The 22883-nt window shown below is 37.8% G+C and overlaps 1 protein-coding gene across 2 annotated transcripts in view; it reads left to right on the top strand.

Moving 5' to 3' along the window:
- vaspb (vasodilator stimulated phosphoprotein b) overlaps positions 1 to 22883 on the top strand; it is a 67213-nt gene that overhangs the window by 26812 nt on the left and 17518 nt on the right. For both annotated transcript variants that reach the window (XM_039663907.2, XM_039663906.2), the window contains exons 2-5: positions 3013 to 3184; positions 17093 to 17273; positions 17351 to 17411; positions 22715 to 22857. In XM_039663907.2, coding sequence (XP_039519841.2) covers positions 3013 to 3184; positions 17093 to 17273; positions 17351 to 17411; positions 22715 to 22857 — 557 coding nt within the window. The remainder of the gene's footprint in view (positions 1 to 3012; positions 3185 to 17092; positions 17274 to 17350; positions 17412 to 22714; positions 22858 to 22883) is intronic.

The raw sequence follows: 22883 nt of genomic DNA, 5'->3' as shown, positions 1-22883 counted from the left end.
ATAAAGTAATGTGACAAAATATCATAATACTCAATACCATTTTTTTTCATTCCACAGCAAAAATAACTAACCTAACTACTTATATAGTGTTTCAAACATTATGAAAGACAAGTACACGGTCAGTAATAAAATAAAGTGTAGGGCTGTCAAACGATTAATCGCATCCAAGATAAAAGTTTCTATTTACATAATATATGTGGGTGCACTGTGTATAATTATTTTGTATATATATATATATATATATATATATATATATATATATATATAAATAGACACACATACATGAATATTTTAGAAAAAAAAATTATATAAAAAATATTGATATTTATATATAATATAAATTATATATAAATCTATATACAGTATATACATGAAAATATTTCTTAAAAATCTGCAAGCATGTGTGTGTATTATTTATGTATATAAAATAATTATACACAGTGCACCCACATCTATTATGTAAACACAAATTTTTATTTTGGATGCGATTAATCACGATTAATCGTTTGACAGCCCTAAATAAAGTGCAAACAAACACAATAGAACAAATTTATAAATGAAATGGAGCTTTTAAGGTTTTGAGTAACAGTATTCAATTTTAGTATTTCTTACCTGAATACTTTAGTAATCAAATGCAAAATAGCACTGCAAAGTCTTCACTTTATAAACTAAATATGGATTAATTCTTATTAAAGCTACAGAAGCTATTCAGTCAATCACAAAAAGCCGTCTAGAGATCCCGATTGAGTTCTTTATTTATTTATTTATTTACTTTGTGCTTGAATTGTTTTAAAGTACACCCATTGTTTTTTCCCCCAATGTTACCTTTCATGTAGTGTGTAATAAAGCTGTTTGTGAATGTAAAAGGTTTGCAATGTTTTAAAGATCAAAGTGCATAATGTTGTCTACTTAAAGAAAGAATCAATTGTGTGAAAAACTACCAGAACGAGTCGTTAGCAATTCCAGTTTCACTTCCTGTTATCTACGTAACAATAGGGGCTTTCACATGGGGCAGTTATTGGAACTCTGTTAACTAGCCACGCCGGTCCCCTGAGAACTAAATGTACCCATAGGGCCATTCTCCTGGTTGCATTTACATTGCTATTAGGCTCTCAGAAGTGACGTAAGCCGGTCGACAGCGATGTCATTTAAGCACAGCAATTTAACAACTCTGTAGCGTAAAGATGGAGAAATGTCTGGACTTTGCCATCGGTCCATCTATCGTTGTTTTTCATTTAAATGGAATTAGTTCATGGAGTTTTGATAAATTGTGGGTGCTGGCGTTTTATACGGCATGTGTTTGGTCAATCAACACACACTTATGTCACTGGTAGTTCCTGTTGTGCTGGGTCAGACCCTATTCTGAAATGGGAGCTAATTTCCTCCCCCTAAAAGACGTTCCTATAACTAAAATCATTCCCAGTTCCTGCAGTATGGCAAAAAAGTCTGAAAACTTTTGTGTGAAGCCTTTTGTGTGAATGCACATCTATGGTCTTCACTGGCTGACCATGAACAACGTCTACTTCGACCCGCATTCATACACTGTACTTGTTTCTGAGGCTTGGTTTGTGTTGTTTGGAAGATGGTGTTCAATTGAATTAAATTTACATGCACTTCAAAAGTATGATTGTGGAGTCGCACTGGAATTGATACGGAAAACCCAACACCATTGTTATGGTTCATACTCTGTATCAATTGCTGAGGAAGAGCTGAAATTTAGTTGTAGGAATGGGCGTTTTAGGCCCCGTCCACACTACTGCGTTTTCGTTTAAAAGCGGAGAATTAAAACGAATACGATCTCCGTCCACACCAGCGTTTTATCTGCGTATTTGAAATGATCTCCGTCCACATTAAAACGACTGAAAACGCGGATGACGTGACCATTCACCAACACTGGGCATGCGCGTGTCTGTGTAAACAGTGGTTGGCGAATCGGGGAAGGATACGTCATGGGTCATGACTAATAACACCCAATCATAGAGCCGAGCGTCAGCCTCTGCGTCAGCGTTTCTGAAGTCCTCCGTTTTGTGTCGTCTACACTAAAACGCCCTCCGGAGATTCAAAACGCAAAACGAAGCTGCAGCGTTTCTAAACTTCTCCGTTTTAGGTCTTCGTTTTTCCCGTTTTAGTCTGGACGGGAGGTGCAAACGTAGCAAAAGGTCTCCGTTTTTAAACGAAAACGCAGTAGTGTGGACGGGGCCTCAGACAAGCACTGTAAGTGGTAGACCAATCACTAAAGACTGGGCTGCCTGACCAATCAGAGCAAAGTAGGCTCTCGGAAAGGAGGGGTTTAAAGTGTCTGCATAAACAGTAAAAAAAAAGTAGTTTTCAGACTCTTTGAGAAATGATGTGATGTGCAATGTTTAATATGAGAAAATTAAAGTGATTTTTAACCTTAGATGCATGTAAACCTTTTATAGGAGACCTACAAAACAAAATTAGGAACCTATAAAATGGGCACTTTAATATCGTTTGAATGCATAAATTGTAAAACTTAAACTTATTTGCAAAAGAAATGCACTACTGGCCCATTCGAGACACTGACAACTCTGTCACCTGTCCAGACCGTCTTTTACAGTGACTCCGGGCCATCGGGCGGTCCTTATTGTCGAGCCCTGGAATTTCAATTTGAATTATTCCTTCAAGAACAGGCTCTGTTTGTGCATGTATGTAATGTGTGAGAATGTGATACGCGGTCAGTTTGAAGTTTCTAGAACCTGCTTTCTCTCCTGAGCAGGGGAATGTTGAGCACTTCCTTTCTTTGTCTGCCCCCATTGTTGGTACTTGCTGGGCTTGTTTCGATCAGACAGACTTCTCCTCCTACCTCACACATTTCTAACCACACTTGTCTCTTTGTTCATTATGCCTCGGTCTCTCTTCCCCCTCTGTTTGTCATCCTTTTCCCAGTGTCCAACCCGTTTTTGTTTCGCTTTCTCACTGTTTGAAAAGCAGTTTTATTGATATAAATGTTGTTAATGTCATCTCTCTCGCTCTCTCTCTTTTTCTTGACAGTGAGTCAAGTATCTGTCAGGCGCGGGCCACTGTGATGATCTACGATGATGGCAATAAGAAGTGGGTCCCAGCAGGCACGGGCCCCCAGGCTTTCAGCAGGGTCCAAATCTATCACAATCCAGGCAATAACGCCTTCAGAGTGGTGGGACGCAAAATGCAGACCGACCAGCAGGTAAACAAACTACAGTCAGACAGATGTAGCTTGTAGTTGTGTAAAAACAAACCATTTTTCATACTGCAGGTAGGTGACACATTCAGGGTAACTGGAAATAAAATCATTCTGAATTTTGCCTCAAGCAAACACTTTAAAATAGTTTTCAAGAACTGACTTCAATATTTTTTTTTCCATGTTTAAAGACAAACAGCACATGCTGCAGTCTAATACTGTGTTGTTAAAGGGATAGTACACCCAAAAAATTTCTAATTTTCTGATGCTCATGTGTTTCCAGACCTGTATTTTTTTTTCCTACAGAACACAAAACAGAAATTTACCAGGTCTGTTCTGTGTACATACTGGGATGTTGAGCATCAAAGATGAGCAAAAAAAAACTATACAAATATGATAAAGGTGCCCCATAAAGGAATAGGGATGCACCGATACCAGCACTCGGGTGTCGGTCCGATACTGTGCTCATATAGGCTACTTGTACTCGTAAAACCACCCCGATACATCCCAGCCGATTCCACTTTAAGAGGCCGTTCTCATATCGCATCTAAAAACGTGTGGAAAGCGCGGGCCGCACTGCTTTCTCCTCCTTTCCACAAGCACTTGCGCTCCCGTGGCGTCTGTCGTTGCTATGCAAACATGAACATAGGCGCGTCTGTAACAACGGCCTCTAATGGCAACGAGACATTAGCCTAACCTCTCGTCAGTTGAGCAGGTAGTCGTAGGAGGAGTAATGAGATATTTTAAGATAAGACTGCAAACTATGCTCTGCTAAATTGTCAAGAGGAGTGGTCACGGGTGAGAAATAGCTCCTTTAACACAAGCAATTTGATTATACAAGTTGTACTTTGTTAGTCAGAAAGTGAAAAACATCTGATGAAAATAAAACATTTTTAGAAGAGCTATATGGTATTATTAAGTACTCATATCAATACTTGGTATCGGCAAGTACCCAAATGTAAGTACTTGTACTGGGTCTGAAAAAGTGGTATTGGTGCACCCTAATAAAGGGTTATTTCCCATTATACTTTTTAGAATATTATCCTACCTTTCATATGTGTAATAAAACCGTTTGTTAATGTAAAAGGTCTGCAAAGTTTTAAAGATCAGAATCCCTTCTTTTGGATAGTTTCAATGTTGTTTGGTCGTCTGGTAAAATACCATCTTCTTGGAAAGAAGCAACAGTAATTCCTATACCTAAATCATGAAAATATCGTAGTAATCAAAATAACACCAATTGCTCTTACCAGTAGCCTTTGTAAAACCATGGGAAGGATGGCAAATAATCATCTTGTCTGGATACTGGTATTAAAGAAACAAATAAGTGACTTCCTGTGTTTTTTTTGTTTTTTTTAGACGTGGAAAGAGCATTTTGGATGAACTGATTAGATTAGAATCATACATCCGAGATGGTTTTATTAGAAAAGAACAAATTGTCGCTATTATCTGGAAAAAGCATATGAAACAACTTGGATGTATGGTATTTTGAAATATCTGTATCAAATGGGTTTTAGAGGATGATTGCTGATCTTCCTCTCCAAATTTTTGGTTAGTAGATATTGCAGAGTCCAAATAGGAAACACTTTATCAAATTTACCCAAACAAGAACTTGGAGTTCCTCAGGGAAGCATACTCTCGGTCATTCTTTTCAGTATTAAAATGAATGGCATTATTAATATCGTTGGATCCAATATATTCTGCACCGTATATGTGGATGATCTTTGCTATATCTTTGATATATATATATATATATATATATATATATATATATATATATATATATATATATATATATATATATGAAGAGTTCAGATGCAAAAGCCTCTAAGTACCATTTTAAATTTTCTTCTAGAATGATCATTTTTATCAAGCTTGTATATTTAAGTTCAGTAATTTCACTTAAATTGCAGTGAGGAGTACCTATTAATTGTCATTTAAGTGAAATTACTGAACTTGAATAAATAAGCTTGATAAAAATGATCATTTTAGAAGAAAATTTCCAATGGCTTTTAAGAAAATTAGAGGCTTTTGCATCTGAACTCTTCATATATATATATATATATATATATATAAACACACACATACGCACATATATATTATACGCACATATATATTATACGCACATATATATTAGGCCTGTCAGTTAAACGTGTTATTAACAGTGTTAATGCAACCCCATTTTAACAGCGTCAATTTTTTATTGTGCGATTAACGGCCTTTTTGTATCGCCCTTACAGAAGGGCGTAAGTGGCTTTTAACAAACTTTACAGGAGAGACAAAACAAAATTTTGACCACGCTACAATCAATCACCTGTATTATTAACCTTAAACCACAAACATTGTAACCACAGGCATACTTACATGAAATGAGAATTTAAGTAAAAAATGTATGGCATATTAACACAATGAACATGTTCTAAAATGTTTTCATAAAGTCAAATAAGTCAAATACGACTTTTTGTTGCTTTATTCAATACAGTTTGATCTCAGATAGGACTTTTATTTTGATATAAAGAACTCATATTCACCCAAAATGCCACTTACGCCCCTCTGGCTCCAAGCCCTCGCAATGTTGTTGTCAATAAAACATTTGCACAAAGCAAACCGATCTACTTTACCATTTTGATAAGAGCATTAAAACGAGAAAAAAAAAATAATGGGACAAAAAGAAATCAAGAGACGTTTAGAATAGATAAAAATGTGTGATTAATTGCAATTAATCGCGAGTTAACTATGTCATTAATGCGATTAATCGCGATTAAATATTATAAAAAAATAAATAGATAAATATATATACTGATCAAACAATGATATTAGTAGTATGCTAAAAATGATTATAATAAATAATACTTCTGATAATTCATCTTTGCCATCACAGGAATATATTACATTTTATATTATTTTTAAATATATTTTATATTTATTTTTCACCAAATAAATTTAGATTTGATAATGTTGCCATATAATTTTCATTAAAAACTGACTTAAAACATAAGCGTCCCATTTGAATATAGTGCACAAATCAAATGGGCTTTTTGTTTTGTCATTTTTGAAGCTTAACATCCTTAGCATCAATCCACTTTCAACAAATAGAAAAAAGCAGCCTGGACATTCTACTAAACGTCTGTCACCTGATGAGCAAAATGTCATGTTTGGGTGAAATATTCCTCTAAAATGACCGAATGGAAATAATTTCTCTCTTTCCCAGTTTTACAGTCCATGCATCCATCACCTGTATCCCTCTATCTTGAGTTCTCTCTTCCCTCTCCCAGCCCTGTCGCCCTCTACACGCACAGACACGAATGCTCTCCAGAGATGACTACTAAAGTAGATGTTGTTTCCTGTAAGATAGCCAAACCATTTCCTGTGCCAGTTAGGCCCTCCTCCCCCATTCTCATGTCTCTACCTCTCCACAGTCCATCTGTCTGATTCCTCAAACTCATTTTTCTTTGTCTGAATGACTCAGTGACTTTTATCTCTTTCCGTCACTGTGCTCAGAAGTGTCTGCTTTCTTAGTTGGGGTATGTGTATTTTGATGATCTGTGTAGATGGCACGTTGAGGTTTTTGGACATTTTCGTCTTTTCTTCTCTTCCATTTCTCTCCACCGCTCTGCTTTGTGGAATTCATGATTGTAATACAAACAGAGAAACCAAGTGTCAGCACATTCACTAAAGATGAATACACACTCACACACACATACACTCAGGTTTCCATGTTTTATGAGGTCTTTCCATAGAATGATTTTTATACTGTACAAAATGTATTTCCAGTCCCCTGTTCTTAACCATAAACCTACCCAGCACACACAACTTTCTGCATTTTTACATTTCCAAAAGACATCATTTAGCATGATTCACAAGCTGATTTCTTCATGGGGACCAAACAATATCTACACCCCAAGGTCAAAGACTTCTGGTATTACTATTTTTGGTTTTCTTATTCTAATTCTTATAACATTGGAAATCCCTGAAACACTCACATTCACAAACACATACACAAACACGCACACAAACACACACTCATGTGCTCTGCAGCGGTAGAGCCCCCTCGTGGACAGTCTATTAAACAAGCATATGTTCTTGCTGGAATATACAAATAAGTTTACAAATCTGTACTACTTTGAGTAGGAGCAAATTATTTGGTGCATTTTTGGTGCATCTAATCAAATGTGAATCTAGATCTTTTTTTAAACGCATGCACCATGTTCTCGGACATGTAGTCTTTGCATTTATGCTATTCATTCTTGGATTCATTAAAAAAGTTTAAACAATCGCAAAAAAATCATATTTTTAATATTTACTGAAATAAAAGCACCCAAATGTAGATCATTTAGGAGATTATTTATGGTGGCAGATGAGTGAATTCTTTATAAGGAAAGTGAATTTAGAGAAGTATTATTTCATATGGTTTAATGTATCTTTGTCATAGGCCTACAGTCATGGTAGTCCATTTTTGCAATTGCATTTATCAATCTTTTTTAAGGGTTATTCACATTTGCAAATGTTCAATAAAAAAACATTTGTCTGTTTTCCGAAACTCTCTTTGTGAACCTTTCATTTTGGTTCCTTCAGTTCTTGCACACAAGAATGCGTCCTGATTTTTCAGGAATTTTTTTGAGAAATATTCTTCAAATCTCAAAAGTCGAGTCAGAGGTTATTTTTTTCACCGTAAATCGATGCATATGGCCATCTGTTAGAAGTTAGTTATTGTACTTTATAAAGTTTTAATTTAAATAGGGATGGGCAACGATTAATCCCGGATAAATCGCATCCAAAATAAAAGTTTGTTTTACATAATATATGTGTGTGTAGTGTGTATGATTAATTTGTATATATAAATACCCACACATGCATGTATATATTTAAGAAAAATTCGTTATTAATATCAAATATTTATATTTATATATAATATTAATTGTGAATAAATATATATAAAATATGAAGAGTTCAGATGAAAAAGCCTCTAAGTGCCATTTGAAATTTTCTTCTAAAATGATCATTTTTATCAAGCTTATTTATTCAAGTTCAATAATTTCACTTAAATGACAATTAATAGGTAATCCTCATTGCAATTTAAGTGAAATTACTGAACTTAAATATACAAGCTTGATAAAAATGATCTTTCTAGAAGAAAATTTCAAATGGCACTTAGAGGCTTTTGCATCTGAACTCTTCATATATACATGCTCAAATTTCTTAAATATATACAGTACATGCATGTGTGGGTATTTATATATACAAATTAATTATACACACTACACAAACATATATTATGTAAACACAAACTTTTATTTTGGATGCGATTAATCGCGATAAATCGGTGCCCATCCCTAAATTTAAATATGGATATTTTTCTTACACAAACCCATCGCTTCGCTTCAGAAGGTCTTTTATTAATCCCGGGAGCCGTGTGGGGTTCTTTTATACACTGTAAAAACATATTTTCAAGATTTGTTATCACAACATTTTTTTTTTTTTGTCAAATCAACTTAAATAATTTATTTAGTTCAGATAACTTATTATTTTGAGTGATGATTAAATCAATCTCCTTCATTGTATTAACTCACTTTTTCCAGTTCAATCAACTTAAAATTTTAAGGCAACCAGGTTACTTAATTTAAGTTAAACTAACAATATTTTTTTATAGTGTAATGGATGGATGGACAAAATCAGGACCGCTATTCACTACCATTATAAAGCTTGGAAGAGCAAGGACTTTTTTTAACATAACTCCAAATGTATTTTGTCTGAAAGAAGAAAATCTAAAAAAAAATTAATTTTGGGTGAAGTATCCCTTTAACTCAGTACAAGTGCATCACCTAGCCAACAAAAAGGAGCCCTACAAAAGTAAACAAAAAAATATCATTCAGAAATGTAAAATATGTTCATCGTACAAGAAGTGTATTTAAGTAATGGTCTATTTAGATTGCCGAAGTTATGATGTCACTTTGTAGGACAACTTGGAAGTTAGCAGCGCATGGTTTTCCCTCGATCGAAAAGCTATGCGTTTTCCCCATAGACTTTTGGAAAATCGCAAAAAATAAGATCTGTGTTTAACAAAGATTTGTGACCCTTACATGTTTTGTCTATCAATATAATCTTTACAAGGTAATCCAAAATGAATACACTTTGATGCCTATACTGTATAAAGTTGAATAAACCACAAGCAGACACAATTAAGTTAAAAAAAAAAACAAGCAGGTTGTAGTGACTGTCTTAACATTAATCAGACACTCAGCAGGGTGAGGGCTAGATCCTGTTTTTGACGCGCTATTTGTCCACTTCGGATGAATTTAAAGTCCACAACGTTTAGCGTCTTTGGGTGGTGTTCCCATTTAATAGAAAAATAGTTTACAGAGTTCAAAGTATATGCAAACGTGAGGACTAATCTAGCTGTGGCGTGCCAGCGGTAAAAACCGTGTGATCTCCCCGCCACCCTAGCATAATTCCCCACCCGCTACACCTGTGTATTAATTAGCTGGCGCGCCTGTGCCACCGTGAACTTGGATACTGTAGCACAAGCACACTGCCCTCTAGTGTAGACAACCACCACAACATCAACAATAACTAATGGCTCCCACACACCGGCCCCTAATTGGGAAAGTGTGACCAATTAAACTGCAAAAACAGGGAGACACACAAAAAGTCTTCAGATCTTCTTTCTTCTGGATAGGATGTTAACCAACGTTGGGTCATGACCATTACACAGCTTCTTGCAACAGGAAAAGCTTGGAAATAGGGCGCTCCAACTGCCCTGTCTTAGTCTTCAACTGCACGGCACTCGCTTGAAAGATTCCAGGGGCAAGAACAGGTTTTCCTTTTAGCAAAAGGATGTGGTTAGGTGTGAGTGCTTCCAAGTCGTTAACATCGTCAGACACCTTGGTTATCGGACGGTCATTCAGAATAGCTTCCACCTCGCACAGAATGGTATGGAAGCTTTCGTCATCCAAAGACTGTTGCTGCAGAACAGAATACAGAACTCGCTTGACTATCTTAATGAGTCGCTCCCAAACGCCGCCATGATGTGATGCAGCCGGGGTGTTAAAAATCCAATTGATGCCCCTTTTTATGAGAGCGCCATGAATCTTGCTGTAATCAATGGCTGCTAAAGCTTCTCTTAACTCTCGCTCTGCACCAACAAAGTTGGTACCATTGTCTGATCGTAGACTGCAGATCTGACCTCTTCGACAAATGAATCTCCTAATAGCATTGACACAAGAATCCGTGGTCAGAGTGTAAGCAACCTCCAAATGCACAGCTCTACTGGCCATACAGGTGAAAATGACCCCATATCTTTTGGCCATAGCACGCCCTCTCTTGACTTCAATGGGTCCGAAATAATCCACCCCAACGTTGGTAAAGGGAGGCAGATCTGGACTTATTCTTTCACTGGGCAGGTCAGCCATCTTCTGCTCACTTGGCTGTCCACGATGTCTTCTACAGACCACACACTCAGATATTATTCTCCGGCAAGCAGAGTTGGCGTTGGTAACCCAATACTTGCGCCGCAAAGTCGAGAGCATATGGTTCCGTCCAGCATGCCCAAGCTGTTGATGTATGGACCGCAGAATAAGACTAGATATATGTTGCCCCTTACAAAGAATCGCAGGATGCTTGAGCTCTTCAGGCAAAGCTGCACGGCCAAGTCTTCCACCTACTCTCAACAAATCGTCACTGAGCACTGGATCTAATTTGTAAATTTTGCTTGTTTTCTTCACAAAAGATGCTCCACTTTTCAACATTGAGATTTCTTCCTGAAATGTTACTTGCTGACTGAAATGTATAATAGCAGCTTCGGCTTTAGAGAGCTCACTCACAGAAAGTTTTTGTTTACCAATTGCTCCTCTAACCTCTCTGATCCTCTCCTCCAAAGATGAGCCAGTAGGATCTAAAGAAGCCAGAATCAACTTCCTTTCTCTGCTCAGCTCCAAAAGAATAGATTTGAGCCTTAAGTACCAAGCCACAGAGACTTTAAGTTTAGACCAGTCAGAAAAGTAAGTCAAGAGCTTAGAGGTCGCATCTTCTGTGTACGTAATCACGTTTACCAGGACGTCCCTTTTGACCTCTGGGTCGTCTAAAGAGATGGACTGCGGCTCCAAAGGTCTTGGCCAATCCTTTTCCGTTCTTTGGAGAAAGTCAGGACCCTCCAACCACCTCTTGCAGGCAAGAAAGTTATCCACACTCAGACCCCTGGAGGCTTCATCAGCGGGATTGTTCTTGGAGCTGATATACTTCCACTGGCTGAGACTTGTTGCTTCCCGTATTGCAGCCACTCTGTTAGCAACAAAGGTATGAAAGCGTTTCGTTTCATTGTTGATGTATTTCAACACAGTCTGACTGTCTGTCCAGAAGTGGGACTCCTCCAATTGCAGCAACAACTCCTTCTTCAACATTCTATCGACCTTAACAGCCAACACTGCAGCCGTGAGCTCAAGACGAGGGATAGTTGTCTGTTTTAATGGCGCAACCCTGGCTTTGCCCAACATAAAGGCAACATGCACTCGCTCTTCTTGACTCACCAGCCTTAGGTAGGACACTGTGCCGTAACCATAGCTGCTAGCATCCGCAAAATGATGTAGCTGTGCACTGGCAGATCTTCCAAAGCCCCTTGGCTTGATACAGCGGCTCACCTTGAGCTTCACCACCTTCTCCAAGTCCGACAGCCATCCGGTCCATTGTTGTAGAAGTGTCTGTGGTATAGGCTCATCCCAAGACAAGTTTCTTCGGCACATTTCTTGCAACAGCAACTTTGGCAGCAAGGTGAAAGGAGATAAAAAACCCAATGGGTCATATATGGAACCAACAATTGATAGAATGCCGCGTCTAGTATGTGGCCGTCTTTCCACTGCAGGTTTAAATGTAAAAGTGTCACTTTCAGCACACCAATTCAGTCCAAGTGCCATCTCTATGGGTAGCTGCTCTTGTTCCAGGTGCAGCTGCCTGGTTGTTTTGGATCGCTTTTCTTCAGGAATGGACGACAATACAACCCGACTGTTACTAGTCCATTTGAGCAGTCGAAATCCTCCCTTTGAGCACAACTCGGTGAGATCTGCAACCAACTTTATAGCCTCCTTCTCTGAAGGCAATGACTTTAAACAATCATCCACATAAAAGTTGTTGTATATGGTCTCAATCACTTCAGCTTGAAAGTCATCCTTGTTGTCTGCTGCAGTTCTCCTTAAAGCATAGCTTGCACAGCTTGGTGACGAGACAGCTCCAAAGATGTGCACCTTCATTCTATGTTCCAGTGGGCTTTGTGTCGTATCTCCTTCTGGCCACCATAAAAAACGAAGGAAATCCACGTGTCTTTTCGACACCCTCACTTGATGAAACATAGCCTGGACATCGGTCATCAGGGCGATGCTCTCCTGTCTGAATCTTGTTAAAACACCAAAAAGTGAATTGGTAAAGTCAGGACCTTGCAACAACTGATAATTCAAGGATGTTCCTTTAAATCCAGCTCCACAGTCAAAAACCACCCTTAGAGATTTCTTTCTTGGGTGATACACCCCATGATGAGGGAGATACCACACATGGCCTTCTTTACAATCCAGCTGGTCTTTAGGCACCACTTCAGCATATCCGCAGTCAATCATCTGTGAGAGAAACGCTGTGTACTCCTCCTGATAAGATTTATTCCTTTCAAATTTTCCTTTTAGACAGTTAACACGCTGTTCCACTATGCACCGGTTATTTGGCATGGTGATGTCATCAGTCCTAAAGGGTAAATCCATGCAGTAATGACCTCCTTGCAAGTGTATAGACTTCTCAAGAACCTCCATGAATCTCAGGTCTTCCCTTGACATCTCCTGCCTCTCCTCCAATGACTTCTCATTAAAGTCTTGGTTGTACTGAGAAACCAACAGCTCCTCCAGCCTGGCAATGGATATCCTATTGGCATAGACGGTTGAGCAGCTTCTCTTGCAACATCCACCATTGCCTCTCAATGGACCGTTGATGACCCACCCCAATAGGGTCCTCACGGCGTAGGGTCCACCACCTTTGCTGTTAACAATTTCCCAGGGCTCCATCAATTTTGGTGCATTGGTCCCAATCAAGATTTCAACATCTGCATCCAATTCTGGAATTTTAACATCTCTCAAATATTCCCATTTCTCAAGGTCTTGCTGGATAGGAATGTTACTCTTTGACACTGGAATTGCGTCCTGTGTGTACACCTCCGGGAGGTCCAAGAACTGGCTGCCACCCAATTTGGACACCTCTAGACCTGAAACAACTTGACTTTCAACAACCTTCTCTTGGCCCATGGTGCGTAGTAGAATATTGGTCCTTTTACCCTGCAGATTTAACTTCTTCAATAAACTGTTGGTACAAAATGTTGCTGTACTTCCAGGGTCCAAGAAGGCATATGTCCTGAGCACCTTGTGTCCTTTCTTAGATTTCACCTGTACCGGAATGATGGAGAGAGTACAATGTTGATCTCCGGCCCCAGTACAACCACATGCCTGAAGTGACACCAGTGCATTATTTACTTCTACTTCCTGTGTCTTGGTCATCTTATCTTTATTGTAGATATGCAAAATAGTTGGATGTTTCAGATTGCATTCATCACAGGTCAGACGACTTCTACACTCTTTACTCATGTGGCCCACTTTCAAGCATCCAAAGCAAACACCCTTTTCTCTCAAGAATTCAATCTTCTCCCTGTGAGGAATTTTGTTCAAGCCTGGACACTTGGGCAACAGATGACGCTGCTTACAATAGTGACAGGATTCTAAGCCTGACTCCTTCGAAGCACTGGGCTGGCTTGGCATCGCCAAAATATTAGTTGCAAAACTGCTTCCTTTGATATTACTCCTGGACACTGGCCTTCTACTATTCATAGCCTTCGAAGCACTAGATTGTGTGTCTGCAATATCACCGAAAAGCGGATGAGACAAGATTTTGACTTGAGTCTCAAGAAAGTTCACCATATCAGGAAAGGTGGCTCGATAGCCTCGTCGTTCTTGTAGCTCACAAGCTATAGATCTCCATCTGTCCCGCAGCCTGTATGGCCATTTCATTATCACATTCTTCATATTTGATGGAATGTTCAATTCTTCCATACATTGTATCTCAGTCATAACATTGCAGCAGCCTCTTAAGAAAAGTGCAAATTCCTGCAATGCCTTAACATCCTCAGCCTTTACAACAGGCCATCCGAACACCTTGTCCATGTAGGCTGTTGCTATCTTCTGTTCACTGCCAAAGTGCTCTCTCAGAAGACCTTTTGCTCTTTGATATCCTTGCTGCGATGCCATATGTAGGCAACTTCGAACCAGCTCTCTGGGCTGCCCTGCAGTATATTGCTCTAACAGGTACAGACAGTCTTGATAGCTGCTAGTTCTCTGCTCAATACAGTGTTCAAAAGCTCTAACAAATGAAAGAAATTGCAATGGATCCCCATCGAATATGGCAATGTCTTTCTGTGGCAAACTTGATGACATTTGTTGCTGCACAAGCATTGCTGTAATCTCATTCTGCTTTTGCAAGATTCCACATATGGCATTCTGGTCCACAGTGCTTTGCATTGGTGGAGTGCTCTGTGCTGGCTGAAGCCTGTGCAATTGCTGTTCTTGTGCAGCTACTGATCCAGCAGGCGCAGTTATTAAGGTTGTAGGAACATTTTCAAACTGGTGCTGTTGGCCAGTAGTACCATGTGTTCCATTGAATGGCTGTGACTGCAGTCTAAAAGTGCTATCTTTTGCTGATGATATAACACGACGCTGTTCGTGATTCTGTGAACGTGCAAAGGGGTGCTCGACATGCACAGGAAACAAAGGTGGTTCTCTTGAAGTTGGTTTTGTAGCCATTGTGCTTTGTTTAGGAACATAAATGCTTGCATTTGGATTAAGTTCAAGACTTTGCCCTTTACGTGCCTTACGCACATATGAGTTCATTCCATCTGATGCAGCCATTTCCACATCACTGCCTTCCAGTACTGAAAGCCTTGCAGCAGCCATAGCAATTTGTGCATCAAGTTCCAACTGTTCCTTTCTTTTCCTCAGCTTGACTCTTTCCAATCGGAGTTCCTCCTCTTGTTCCTCGAGCTGATGCTTCCTTTGTAAAGCAGCAGCCTTCTCCATCAAAGCTGCGCTTTCTGCCTTTGCCTTTAACCGTGCAGAAGATGCACTGGAACTGCCATGGCTTCTTTTGCTTGATCTTTGACTGGACACATTAGACACACTGTCCCCTGGCCTAATGTCATCTTGACACACGGATTGAGCATCTTTATTTTTTACCTTTCGTTGTGCACCCTGGCCATCACCACCATCATCATCATCATCATCATCATCATCAACATCATCATCCACGTCAGTGGCATCATTCACATTTTCATCATCACATGAAGCTCCCATCTCCTTCAACCATTTATTCACTTCCTCAACGAATGCATCATTAACAGACCTTTTTAACTGAAACCATTCTTCCTGTCTTTTCCGTTCCTCTTCAGGCAGAGAAAACTCATTGAGCAAAGTGTTGTGAAGATCAAAGGCATTTTGACATAGAGACTTAAACCCTTTTAGCTTCTGTTGAACATTTGTCACATTTGCAGGAACCTTTTCAACAGAAACCAGAAACGGGACGATGTCTGCTTTTATTTTGCTTGTTTTTTTAAAAATCATACTTCTTTCCTTTTGAAGCCTTTCAATTATTATAATGATTCCTTTAGCGGTAGGTTTTCTTGTCCTTTTTTCACTGCCGTCACGTTGCAGCTCTGTAACTTTATTTTTATCATTGCCTAGTGTGTCACTCATTCTCAACAGATTACTTTGTAAGATTCACGGGCTTTGTTATTGCGCTATGTCGACTATTGCCTTTCATTTGCCTAGGCAACACACTCGCAATACGTGACCTAGCAATATTATTAATACTGCGTCAATTGTTGTACAGACGTAAAAGTCTTTCAGTTCGTAACCTGCTTATCAGGAAGGTCCAAGTTTTCCTTTTGCCGGTCAATGATAAAAGATTTATCCTACCTTAGGATTGACGATGGATGACACAGTTTATAGCTTTACCATGCTGCAGTTTTGGCTCGATAAAGTAATCCATTTGCTTATTCAACTTCCAAAGTATTCCAGCGAAATCCAGTTGTTGTCCAACTTCCAAAGTATCCAAACGAAACCAGATTTCATTTGTTGTTCCTCCGGGACATCTCAACGAGATCAAGGTTTTTACTTGTGTAGTGACTGTCTTAACATTAATCAGACACTCAGCAGGGTGAGGGCTAGATCCTGTTTTTGACGCGCTATTTGTCCACTTCGGATGAATTTAAAGTCCACAACGTTTAGCGTCTTTGGGTGGTGTTCCCATTTAATAGAAAAATAGTTTACAGAGTTCAAAGTATATGCAAACGTGAGGACTAATCTAGCTGTGGCGTGCCAGCGGTAAAAACCGTGTGATCTCCCCGCCACCCTAGCATAATTCCCCACCCGCTACACCTGTGTATTAATTAGCTGGCGCGCCTGTGCCACCGTGAACTTGGATACTGTAGCACAAGCACACTGCCCTCTAGTGTAGACAACCACCACAACATCAACAATAACTAATGGCTCCCACACAGGTTATAACTGGTGTGTTTTATGTCGTAGATCAAAACGTGAAAATATTTAAAGGCTTTGTTCACCACAGACCTTATTTCAGGCGATTTAGCCAAAACCCATTAAAAAAACCCATAGACTTCAGAAGTGCTAAAATGCTAACTCACTTCCGCGTTTTGGCCTACAAAGTGATGTCATAACTTCGGCACTCTTTTGAACTTAAAAAATAATTTAATTTTAAAATGTTTGTCACTGATTATGCACCAATAATTAACTTCTCCAATAAACTACAGCATAAACGATACATTTGTTTATACTTGTGTGCATATATGGTTCAATGTACATTTAGACATTTGTGTCTTTTCTTGTACAGGTTGTGATGAATTGTCCAATTGTAAAGGGATTAAAATATAATCAGGCCACGCCAAACTTCCACCAATGGCGGGACGCTCGGCAGGTCTGGGGACTGAATTTTGGCAGCAAGGAAGATGCAGCGCTGTTTGCCAATGGCATGATCCACGCGCTCGAAATCCTCAACTCCAGCCCTGATGGAGGTAATGTATATCACATTTACACCCCATTGTGACAGGGTGTATCTGTTCAACACAACTGACAACTGCATTGTCATTAGGTTTCTCCACACGGCCCGTGTCCAACGGACCATCGCTAGAAGAGCTGGAGCAACAGAAAAGGTACAAACTTATTTTTTGGTGTGTGTGTAACAAAGAATTTTACAGGTTTTATTTTACAAGTATTTTATTAAAGCCACACTGTGTGATTTTTAGCGGTGAAAATATATATGACCATCCAGTGAATATTAGTTTCTGTTCCTCTCAATTGACCTTATGCACAGCTGCACTACTTCCTGAACTTAAGCCAGCTCCTTGTTTCCTGTCCGCCATTATTGGCCGAACTTGATTAATTCAGGTGTGTCTGATTATTGTTGCCGTGACTACTGAGGTCAGGCACACCTGGATTAATCAATTTGGCCAATAATGGCAGACAGGAAACAAGGAGCTGGCTTAAGTTCAGGAAGTAGTGCAGCTGTGCATAAAGCCCATTCCGATTTCGTTTTAACTCCTACGGTGGCCAATGTAGTCCAAGATTAACATGGCTTCCAGTTCGACCTCGTCCATGAGTGTTAACTCAAACGTAAACGCGAAAGGCGAAGCTTGAATTAACGGGTATGTCCCTCTTTGGCTAATGTACTTTCAAGATGGAGGGGCAACATGGCGACCGACATTACCCGTATGTATTTTCAATGGCATATTATACACTCACAAGAATACTTTATTACTTAAACGAAGTAAATATACATTAATCAGCACATATATTTTTGAAAGAACTAAGTGTTTTTAGCTAAGAATAAACTAAAAGAGTTACACAGTGTAGCTTTAATAGGGCCCTATGATTTCCACGATAACGTAATCGCGGAATTGGCCAATTAACGCGGAATTTCGTAGATTTTTACATATTTGGTTTGAAATTCTGTTTTTGTGTGGGAGATGAACGTATGCCTGGTGAAAATGCAGACCAGGGGAAGCAAATCTGGGTGACACAAACCCCTCAACCCGTCATTTCAGCTCCAATGATGAAATCAAAACAATGAAAGCACGGCGAAGCGGTTCTCCACGGCTCTGCTTTCGTCGGCTAAAAGTAAAGAAACTCGACGCTATAAGCCGTCAGTGCCGAGCAGTTCGCACGTGACTTATGCAGTGTTTCCCACACATTGACTAATTCGCCGCCACATACTGCGTTTCGGTTTTTAACAGTATTTAAAACACGCAGCGTATTATTTCAGTTGTATTTCCCCGCTCTCCCTCCGTCTCTCTCTCTCTCTTACTCACGCGTCTCTCTCTCACACACACACACACACACATGACTTGCACACCGCGTCTGTCTATGAGGTGCCGGACTGGACAAAAGCGAAACGAACTCCGTAAGAGACATAGTGTGACTTTATTTAACCCCTTAACTGTCACCGTCCCGGTACCGGGACGCCTAACTTTACTTCACTATATTTCTATTAAATCCTAATCTAATTATGACAAATTATATATTTTTGGAAAGGTCTAAGACTTGTAATTAAATATTCGACCCCTGTTTTGTGTAAAAAATTATGTAGGAAGAGTAATTAATGAATTTATGACAAGAGTGCACCTAAAAAAATCTGCATCATAACAGGAGGTCTGACCTTTGTCACAAAAAGTTGATGCACCCACTTTTAATCATTGAAACTTCTGTTTTTATGCTAAAAGTTCATAATAAAACATATAATCTAGTATTTTTCAATAAAAAATAAAAAGTATAGAATAACATTATCCTCTAAAAATTATAATATATATGTATATATTATCCTCTAAAATATAATAATATTTTTTATCGCCTTTTTTTATTATATCACATATTTTAGTAGTTATCATAAATTAGGTATCATTTCAAAGCTTATAAACTCAGAATTCATCCTGTGAAAACCATTTTATAATTGAATGTTGCGTTACCATAGAAACGGTACTTATTTTATGAGGCTCCTCCCCTTTTGGGCATCCTTATATTTCATAATTTATGATCAAAACCTTTTCTAATCTTGACAAAACACATATTGTCAGAAAGGTCTGAGTCTCAAGGTTCCAAATTTTGTGACAAAATTGATATTTGGACAGAAATGTATTAATTTGTTAAGGCAGAATGTACACAACTAAATTCAATGGAATTCAATGGCACCCGGTGGCTATTTTTGGTACTACGCCTAAACAAAATCTCATGGGAACTTCAATTTTTGTGATATCAACTTCAAATTTGGAACATAACTTGGTTAGATTTATGGATTTGATTTTATAGTAATTTTAGAGTAAAAATATTTTGTAAAATATATATTTTATATAAAATAAAAAATATATAGTACAGTATATTTGATTTACTGTGAATTAAAACTTCCATAACTTTTTCATACTTTCATTTTTTGAAGTGTTTTCACTTCAGCAATGATCTGCTGAGTGTTTTCTTTAAAACAAGACCAAACTTGGGTATATATTCCAAGGCATTCTTGAATTACAACCATTTAAGTGTGAATAGAGCATTTAACCCCCATTCTCAAAAAGGGGAGGTGACAGTTAAGGGGTTAAACTTATATAAACTAATATAATTTATCTTACTGGACAGTTTAAGGCTCATAACCATATTTTGTTGTTACTTGAAGAGTGCAGTGTTATGTTGCATCATGCAGTATTTGTCCTGAAAAGGCTACTGAGTAAATGTCTGTATTACCTCAATAAATTTAAGGTCATTTCTAATTTATTTGTATTTTTTAATACATTTTAATCATTAACTTTAAAAGCATTATTTTTACAACTAAAATAACAGTCAAGGGTAAAAAAAAAATCTAATTCCCAAAAATTAAAACGGAAAAAACAGAATTTGGGAAAAAATAAAACGGAATTTGGGAAAAAATAAAACGGATTTTATAGGGCCCTACTTTAAGTGATTTTTGTTTTTGTTCGCTGTTTCCTTGGTCAATCTTTTACCTCATTTACACATACACACACATACACACACACTCACTCTCAAGGGATTTACTAGTATTATCCTTCAAGTCTTTAGCTGTCTTTGAGCCCCTGAAGTGATGGGGCAAAAGTCATGGTCAGGCCTTCTGACACTTAAATCCTCTTCTTCTTTCTGGATACTACAGGGTAAAAAAATTAAACATTTGTGTCTTTTTAAACTTAAAATCTGGTTGGTACACTTAATATTCTGCAATATTATTTACTTAATGCACTGACGCTATTGGATGAGACTGTTTTCACCAGATGCGGCATACGGCAGCTTTGAACAATATGTTAATTTTGCCTGTAAAAAAAAAGTTGTAAATTGACACTATTGGAAATGTAACAAAAATTTGTGGCAGAAAAGTTTGTGGCAGTCCACATTGACATCACCCTATGTTATATGGGAATTGTACAGTGAATGATTTTTAAAGCGATTTTATTGTGGTAATAATGTTTTAAATGAACAAGAACATTTAAGAGACAATATCCCTGCCAGCAGAGGAAAACTCTGTAATTACATGCTCCCCTCTCTCTCTCTCTCTCTCTCTCTCTCTCTCTCTCTCTCTCTCTCTCTCTCTCTCTCTCTCTCTCTCTCTCTCTCTCTCTCTCTCTCATATCTCTCTCTCTTTGTCTGTCTGTTGTTATGGTTACCTTGATAAAGACTTTACATGGAGCCTGTTGACTCATGTCTTGACTTGACTGAAATGTTTTGAATGGCTCTCGGAGAGGCTTGACTTAACATGAACTTGGCATTGCAGTCTTTTAAGTGCCTCAAAGAGTATGTATGTTTAAGCGTGTGTGTGTGTGTGTGTGTGTGTGTATATATATATATATATATATATATATATATACATACACATATATACACTACCGGTCAAAAGTTTTAGATCGGTAAGATTTTTAATTTTTTTAATTTTTTAGTTTTTAAAAGCTCTTCTGCTCACCAAGGCTGCAATTATTTGATAAAAAATACAACAACAAAAAAACAGTAATATTGTGAAATATTATTACAATTTAAAACAGCAGTTTTCTATGTGAATAAATCGTGAAGTGTAATTTATTCCCGTGATCAAAGCTGAATTTACAGCATCATTACTCCAGTCTTCAGTGTCACATGATCCTACAGAAATCATTATAATATGATGCTCAAGAAACATTTATGATTATTATCCATGTTGAAAACAGTTTTTTTAGATTTTTATTTCAGGATTCTTTGAATAGAAAGTTCAAAAGAACAGAATTGATCTCAAATGGAAAGCTTTTGTAACATTAATCACTACCATTCAAAATTTGGCTGTCAGTAAGAATTTATTTTCTATTTTTGGGGGAAAGAAATTAGAAAATACTTTCATTCATCAGGGATGAGTTAAATTGATCAAAAGTTACTGTAAAGACATTTATAATGTTAGAAAAGATTATATTTTAAATAAATGCTGCTCTTTTGAACTTTCTATTCATCATAGAATTTTGGGGAAAATGGTACACGATTGTTTACAACATTGAAAATAATATTTTATGTTTTTTGAGCATAAAATCAGCATATTAGAATGATTTCTGAAGGATCATGCGACACTGAAAACTGATGTGTAATCAGCAACAGTAATGATTTTGAAAATTCAGCTTTCAAATTACATTTTAAAATATATTAAAATAGAAAAGAGTCATTTTAAATTGTCATAATATTTCACAATATTACTGTTTGTCTTTTTTTTCATCAAATGAAGCAGCCGTGGTGAGCAGAAGAGACTTCATTTAAAAACATAAAAAATCTTACCGATCTAAAACTTTTGACCGGTAGTGTGTGTGTGTGTATATATTTTATATGTGTGTGTGTGTGTGTGTGTGTGTTTTATATATACAGGCTCCCTGTGTAAACCCACCAAATAATTGCATCCCACCGATGGCAACAGTGTCAAATGAAGATCTATTTTCACCCTATGCTTTTTCTAAACGCATGTTATAGGTTTTATTGTGAATAGTTATTTGTGTAGATGTTTTATTTAAAACAAATCTTACATTTTAATCTAAATGTCATAACTGGATCTTTTCGATGAAAACTGACAGAACTCTCTTGTGACGTATGTATGTTTTCTCCAGTCATTTAGTCCGCTTAACCCTGCCCTGACCCTGAAAGATCTCGGTCATCTCAACATCCAATCAACAATTTTTCAATTGCAAAGAACCAAGTCATCGCCCAATATTTTTTCTTTTTTTATATTCCGTTACATTTGGATGTACGTAATGTGGACGATTCATCTATATTTCTGTTTCAATTCGATTGGAAGAATGCATTCATATTATTTCTTTTTTTTTTCTTTTCCTTTTGAATTTATTGTAATTTGACATTTTTCATGATTTAATTATTCGCTCATTGACTCACAAATGTCATTTAAAATCCCAATGCCAAAAGAATTACAATGCCTTCTTCATGTCTGTTTTTTCCCCTGCAGATTGGAGCAGCAGAGGTTGGAACAGCTAGAGAGGGAAAGACAGGAAAGAGAAAGACAAGAGAGAGAACGACTGGAAAGAGAAAGACAAGAAAGAGAAAGACAAGAAAGAGAACGACAGGAAAGAGAACGGCAAGCAGCTCCAGGTCAGTAGAAAGTGTTTCACCTCAAC

Source organism: Pimephales promelas, chromosome 10 (genome assembly GCF_988280905.1).
Source record: "Pimephales promelas chromosome 10, fPimPro1.hap1.1, whole genome shotgun sequence".
Lineage (NCBI taxonomy): Eukaryota > Metazoa > Chordata > Actinopteri > Cypriniformes > Leuciscidae > Pimephales > Pimephales promelas.
This window is presented reverse-complemented; position numbering and strand designations above follow the sequence as displayed.